This window comes from Nothoprocta perdicaria, unplaced genomic scaffold, assembly GCF_003342845.1.
Source record: "Nothoprocta perdicaria isolate Ctin4 unplaced genomic scaffold, notPer1 scaffold_5, whole genome shotgun sequence".
NCBI classification, from domain to species: Eukaryota; Metazoa; Chordata; class Aves; order Tinamiformes; family Tinamidae; genus Nothoprocta; species Nothoprocta perdicaria.
In genome coordinates this window covers 10,498,584-10,505,485 of record NW_020455754.1, presented here as the reverse complement: position 1 = coordinate 10,505,485, position 6,902 = coordinate 10,498,584, and the positions used below count along the sequence as shown (strand labels likewise).

Below are 6,902 nucleotides of genomic sequence, written 5' to 3'. Positions count from 1 at the left end.
CAAGACGTTGGATGGTGCTTGGGAGCTTCTCATAGGACGTGTCTCTGACTGCTGGGTAGATGCTCAGCTGTTACTTTGAACTGACGTCACCTGGTGTCTTGAGGCTGAGGTGTCTCCATAGGTCTGTTACAGCATTGTGCAATTTGGTTTGTTTTCTTTGTAGGAGGAGAGGAGAAGTGAAAATGCTTTGGGGAAACCGAGGACACGATAAACTTCTGAGCCCCGCTGGCTCTGGGGACCTTATCTTGTCCTCGGGAGACATCAGCTGCCTGAGGCACTTTGCAGAGCTGCTTCCCGCACAGCAGAGCAAGCAGATGGGCGATGCAATAACAGGAGGATTGCCCCGGAGGGCTCCACCTCGCTGTTCCTTCWGGTGAAGTTCCCCAGCAGGATGTGCCCAGCACAAGGAGCAACACGGTGCAGCAGGTACTAACGTGGGTCCTCCACGCTCACACCTACCAGATCTCTGGGCATAGCCCCTAATCCTTCTTCCCTGCKCAGGGCATGGCACTTTCCAGGGGAAAACGCTCCTATCTCCAGCCCGCAGACACTCGCCAGGCAGCTCCTGGAGCAGATAACTATCCCTGCAATGTGGCCCTCACGGGTCTCCTTGCTGCCGGCCCTTATCTGCCAGACGTGGCCCAGGAGGCCATCCCCTTATCGCGTTACCCGCGGCTGGYGGGTGTTGGCGCACATCCGGGCTCCGCTTCCTGGCTCCGGCCCACGGGACCTGCCCTCACAAACAGGTCCAAGAGAGATGGGCAGACGCCCTCCCTGCAGCAGCAAAGCAGCAAGGCTTCCCGTTGTTTTATTTTGCCCAACAGTCTAAACCATTACCAAGGAAAAAAAAAAAAAGTTAATATTTAAAGAAGACTTATGCCTGGACACAGCACTATTTCCAGAGAAACGTGCTGTAGTCCACAAATCTTTCACCATTGGACAATAAATGAATAATCCCTTTTCATATCTAACTTACCGCATCCTGTCCTGATGCTAAGGGACTTTCTCAGGTGCTAGGAAGTCTTGCAGAACTCTTAGGTATGCAGAAAATCGCTTGTGAGACCTGCTCCTAGCAGTGACTAAGCTCATCCAAGTAGTTCCCAAGAGAAAAACAGGCACTGGAAGTAAAGAGCAACCAAAAGAAGCTCTCTAGAATAAAACAGTCAATTTATAGCTAAATGTTTGCTTTAACGGGGTCCCTCCTGCCTATCGGCAGCCTGCACAAAGCTGTGTGGTCCTGTGAAAAGCTGGTTTTTTGCGTGGTTGAGGAGGAGGCAGGTGCTACAAGGAGCTGTGTCTAGGGATGCTGCCGTGCCCCTGTGCCATCTCTTGGCAGGATGAAGATGATTGCTCCTCAACTGAGGCTGCCTAGCATCCTGTCGTGGTCAGAGCTCCTGCTCGTCCCTTCCCAGGAAGGCTGCTGTGCCTGTGTCCCTGCTCCATAAGGCACCGCTGCTGGGTATAGGGGACAGGAGAGCCCATGCAGCAGGAGCTGGTGGGGTACGAGCAGATCTGAGCTCTCCAGTTGAAGGTAGGAGCTTCCTTCTCGCCTCGCAGCACGGAGCCTGTTGGCAAATCTCTCCTGTGTCAGCAGATATTCTGCTCCCAGGGTGGAAATGTGCAACCCCGGCTGAAAAGCAYTGCTGTGATTAATGCTTAATGATTAATGCTGCTGTCTGAATAATTACCTCATTCTGCCAGCGTTTTGTCTGGCCTTGCAAGGAAACAGGCACRGAAAGTGGGGACCTGGGACCCCGTTTGCTCCTGGTTCTTCTAACATGCTGCTCCGGTAGCATCGCATCCACAGGCTCGCAGTTCTGCTGAAGGGARGAGAACAAATACATTTCAGACAGCAAATAAGCGGCACGTTTGCACAGCGCTTGTGCACACACACGGGCTGCAATGTCTGTCCAAGAGCCCGGCCCCTGAAATCTGAACTGAGCCCTTACAAATGCAGCCTTTGAGGGGTATGTGGAGAGGACATGCATCGGATATACCCCGAAAGAGCTACAGTTTCAGTGTAGATTATCCAAGCTGATAACCGTGCACCTACTATGGAATTTCTATATGCACTTTTGGGACAATTGCTTCTTTTCAGGCAGCTTGGTGATAAGGTTTCCTGGGTATAYGTGCATGCACATAAGGGGACATTGTTTTAGGGGCCGCTTGAATAATAATTCTGTGCCCTTTATGTTTCTTTTTGTGGARAATATTGATCTTTGAAATGCTATTTATTTAAGCTGAAAAATGAAATATTTATATTTTCAGACAGTGTTCCAAGAACTCGCAGCAATTTTTGCATATTGAAACCTGATATTTTTATCAAAGTTTTGCATTTGGAAAAACACATTTCGATAACAATCAGTCCGGTGCTCCAGGAAGGCGATGGGGCAAATTGGATGCCGATCTTTCAGAAAGCATCCCAGACTGATCCGGAGAACTATTATCTACAGATATCTGACCTCCACAGGCCAAAACTTGTTTTGAACCTTGATCAGCAGCAAGATTATGAGACAGATGCACGAAGAGACAAGGGGAGAGGCTGKTAGAGCCCAGCCGGGCCCCGGGGTCACCGGGCATGAGATTTTGGAGCACAGAGATTTCGGAGAGCTGGTCAGGGCGTTGCAGACTTGTGCAACCGAGCRGCTGGGAAGGCATGCTAGGAATTGCAGGAAAGGGTTTGGGATCAAAACAGAACATTTCTGAGCGCCAGGTACACTCCTGTTGCTGGCCGCTCTGCCTGCTTGCTTAAGAGTTAAAGAAAAAATTTCTGAGGTGAAAAGCAGCAAGATGTGTAAAAGGAGACACTAATGGAGCTGTGTTCCTGACGCAGAATCGGTGAGGACGGGGGGACCGAGGCACAGATCAGCAGGGAGGTCGGGGTGAAGGGCAGTATTGATTCGTGGCTTGCCCAGTTTGTCCGTGTGAGCGTGGTGGCCGAGCCGGACTCCCTGTCGGCGGGGAAAGTGGAGCTCTGCACCCCTTATCTCCGCATTYCCCTCTCCCAGAGTTTACAACCCACTAAATCCCGGCTTTTCCTTTCGTAAAGCAAATCCCGTTCCCTGCGGCCTCCGCAGGGAAGCGGCGGCTCCGCTTTCCCAGCAAGTGCAGAGTAAATAGGAGCCTTATCGGAGCGCGGCGGGCCAGGGATCACGGCCAGGGCCCCTGGAAACGTGTGTCCCGCTGCTCACCTGCCGCGTGCGGCGCAGGAGTCACCCCCGTTCACCGGCCCCTCCTGCAGCTCGCCAGCTTGGCGTCCCCTTGAACGCTGAAAACGGCGGAAAAGCTTCGCGCCGGAGCAGCTGCTGCTCTTTTAAAGGGTTTAACGCTCTTCGTGCACAACGCGAAGCGACGCAGCGGAGCGGCAGCTCCGCGGTCACCCTCGGCCCGGCCCGGCTCGGCCCGGCCCGGCCCCCGCCCGCCCCCGCGGGCGGCCGCGCGGCGCCTTTAAGCGCCGGTGCGCGCGGGGAGCGGGACCGGGACTCAGAACCGGGACCCGGACCGGGACCGCCCAGCCCGGGAAGCCCCGGCGCCTCCATGGGGAGCACCCTGCAGCTCCAGGACTTCGCTGCCGGCTGGGTGGGCGGTGAGTAGCGCGGCGGGCTGCAGGCGGCAGAGCCGGGAGCCGCGGGGTGTTGGGGAAGGGGCATTTCGGAGCGGGCGGTTGTAGTTTGCAGATAACGCAGTTTGCAAGTCGCAAAGGCACGCGGGGGACTTTGGGGGTGTCTTGCACCCACAGAGCGCGCGGTTCCCTTGCGTTTGAGGCTGATAACGTGGGATGTGGCACCGGGGTGGCAGGGGAGGGGAAACGGGGACGGTGGCACCGGATCACCTGCCACCGTGCGCAGGGTGTCGGGGAGCCCGTTGGGATGGGGGGTGTGAGACCTGCAAGGGTAACGTGGCCACTGACGGGGGTAACGCTCTGCTCTCCCGCAGGAGCCGCGAGCGTCGTCGTGGGCCACCCCCTGGACACGGTCAAGGTAAAGCCGGGCGCCAGGTCCCGGTCCAAACCGGGCAGCCAGTACCGGTACCACGTGCGGCTCCGCGGGCCCTGTTGGCACAGGACAGGATTGAGCCCGGCTGGCCGCGGCTCCACAGCCGGGGCTGCAAAGGGCAAAGCAGAAGGGCCGAGTGCTCCGAGCGAGGGGATGAGCGCTGAAAACCAGAGCGGAGCCCCCGCTAACGCTGGGCTCGCTGGAAAGTGTCGTGCTGAGCTTTGCCAGGAGCYGGTGTCAAAGGGCACGGGGACTGTTTGGGTTTTTTTCTGCTCCAGGTGGGTTTTTAAGCATTTTCCTTACGTTTGCAATGCTGTCAGGGCACAGTGGAGAAATCACTATCCCAGGTCTATGAGAGGAAATATTTAGTATATCTGCAAGAGAAACGTGCCCSCAAAGAAAGGGTTTGCCGGTATAAGATGGGACGTAAGCAGAGAGGGTGTGATAGGCAGATGCTGAACAGCATTTGTAGCATCCAGGGGACGAGGGTYTGTCACCTGGTGACGGCCACACGACCGAACATAAGGTGAGATGGAGGACATCATCTCATCAGCTCCTCCCTTCCCATCACCCAAATCTCTTGCTTCTTTCCCAATGTTGCAATTTCCGCAGAATCCAAGTGGCAGTTTTTCCATGCAAAACTCTGAGTATTTTTCCATCTACTCACTGTTCATCCTCCACGCTGCATCTGTTTTTCCTAGCACACCCTGTGGTGTGTCCTGGCTTTTCCTGGCTTCCATGTGAAATCCAAGATGARAGGGGAGTGCCCTTTTGGGGTGAAATCCCCGGAGAAAGGATGGGAGCTGCCGAGGGCTGCATGGGGCATCGTGGCCTTTCCCGAACCTGCATTTGGGGCCAGGAAACTGTATTTGGGACAAGCCCTGAAATTCAGGGTGCTGCAACCCCCAGGGAGGACGAATCAAAGGGATGCTCTCATCCATATGTCTATATCCATCTCATTTTTTTTTTTTAATCAGGAAAATTCTTTGTTTGTGTGTGTGTATGTAAAAATATATATATGTATTCTATATAAATATAGAAATACATACACACGAAAAGAGGATTTTCTGGTTGGAAATCCCTACCGAGGGACTTTTGATAGGTGCTTTTTTGCTAACACCACGAGCAGGGAACTGGGAACTGCTCCGCACTAACTCCAGCCACTTGGCTAAAGARCAGGGCTGCAAGAAACAGCCCGGGYGGCCACTCAGCTGCATGTGGTTACTCAGAAAACCCATTAACTCGAACTCCAAGTCCCTGGTTACTGTGTAAAAGGAAAAATAACAAGCCCGGTGGAGGCGAGAGGGAGCCCTCTGTGCTAGGGGTGCCAATGAGGTGGGTCGGGGTGAGGGCAGAGCCACACCGCGGTCACAGGGCATTCCCGACGGGTGAGAAAACAGCTCCATTCTGAATTCAAGGCGAAAAAATCCCATTATGATCGAAGGGATGTTTTCTTTTTTGCTCTGAATTTTATCCCTGTTCCTGTGCCTGATTTTTGCACATCTTCTGGCCACCTTAACCAAGACTCTGTGCTCCATACAAGCAGCAGGGCCAGGCTGGCGTTTGCCAGCTGTGGAGTCCAGATGTTGCTGGAGGCTTCGCCTCTGCTGAGCCCAGCTGCTGGCCACGCTCGAGAGGGGCGGGTATTTATATATGTCTTATTTTATGGCTCTGTTTTCCTTGTGCCTGACGGAGGATTCAGTGTCAAAGCAAAGTACGTGCTGTTTACTTAGCGTGAGCTCCCCCYGGACTGCAGGCATGTGATTTTAATTGTTTCATGGATGTGTTTCACAGACCCGCTTGCAAGCTGGACAAGGATATGGAAACACACTACACTGCGTCCTCACTGTGTACAGAAATGAGTCTGTAAGTACTTTGTTTTAGTGAAAACATGCTGGTGAAAAAGGAAAGCAAATGTGAGTAGAAATTGTAGCACGCTGCAATCTGGAGCCCAAGGCAGGACAGGGCTGGTAAAACCCCCGTCAGCTTCTCTTGCCAGCCCAAAACAAGGACATGGAGGAAGGAGAGATCTTGGCATGGAGCAATAAGCAGGGTGCTGCGTCCACGTTGGGTCAGCACCCAGTAGGTGCTGAGCATTTACTTGGGCAATGAGAGAAGCTCATGAGAGATAAGTCCATCAAGGGCTGGTAAACCCAGAAATACCACCCCAGCTCAGGCAGGCCGAGGCACAAATCTCAGGAGGCCAGAGAAATGCTTGTGCTCGTCTTCAGCTTTCCTTTAGGTGTCCCTTAGTGATGAGCAGGCTGCGATCTCCTCCAGAAATCCCTGCTGGATGAGCTCTGTGCTGGAGGCRTTTTGGTGAATGCAGGAAAGGACTTGGCCAGAAGTGACTGCTCGGATATTTTTCTGGTGCTCTGGAAAAGTCCCAGTGCTCTGCATCACCTTTACGAGCTGCTAAAAGGATGACTTGATTGCCACTTGCTCAGCACGTGCCAAGGGCTCCGAGGAGGCCAGGCTGATGCACAGGGTTTGTGTTGCTCCGTGCTGCTCTGCGGGCCACATTCCCTGGAATTTTTACCGGGACACTGCTCGAAATGTGAAAAGAGGGATGAGGGAAGGATGCAGTGCTCAATAGCCCACCTTGCACGAAAGCCAATTCCTCGCCCTTGGGCACGGGGACAAAGGCAGAACCGGAGTCGCGCAGTGCAGGGACAGCAGCACTCGCCGCAGCCCATCGGCCAAGTCAGGAATAAACAGAACTAAAATCAACAAAGCGTTTCCCCGGTGGCCCCCTCTAAGCGTGGCTCTGCTCGGCCCCCAGGTGGCCGGCTTCTTCAAGGGCATGGCCTTCCCGCTGGCCAGCATCGCCGTGTACAGCTCCGTGGTGTTCGGCGTGTTCAGCAACGCGCAGCGGCTGCTGGGCGAGCGGCGGCGCGGCGCGGCGGC

At 54.4% G+C, this 6,902-nt stretch overlaps 1 protein-coding gene and 1 long non-coding RNA gene across 2 annotated transcripts in view; both read left to right on the top strand.

Moving 5' to 3' along the window:
- The first annotated feature begins 1,455 nt into the window (after positions 1-1,455).
- Positions 1,456-2,335, top strand: LOC112954519. The gene is made up of 2 exons (XR_003250744.1): positions 1,456-1,531; positions 2,269-2,335. It is a non-coding gene; the product is annotated as an uncharacterized LOC112954519 (long non-coding RNA).
- Positions 2,336-3,537: 1,202 nt separating this feature from the next.
- Positions 3,538-6,902, top strand: part of SLC25A48 (solute carrier family 25 member 48) — an 8,476-nt gene continuing 5,111 nt past the window's right edge. The window contains exons 1-4 of the mRNA XM_026047571.1: positions 3,538-3,586; positions 3,937-3,980; positions 5,790-5,861; positions 6,778-6,902. The exon at positions 6,778-6,902 is cut by the window's right edge and continues 191 nt beyond it. Coding sequence (XP_025903356.1) covers positions 3,538-3,586; positions 3,937-3,980; positions 5,790-5,861; positions 6,778-6,902 — 290 coding nt within the window. The remainder of the gene's footprint in view (positions 3,587-3,936; positions 3,981-5,789; positions 5,862-6,777) is intronic.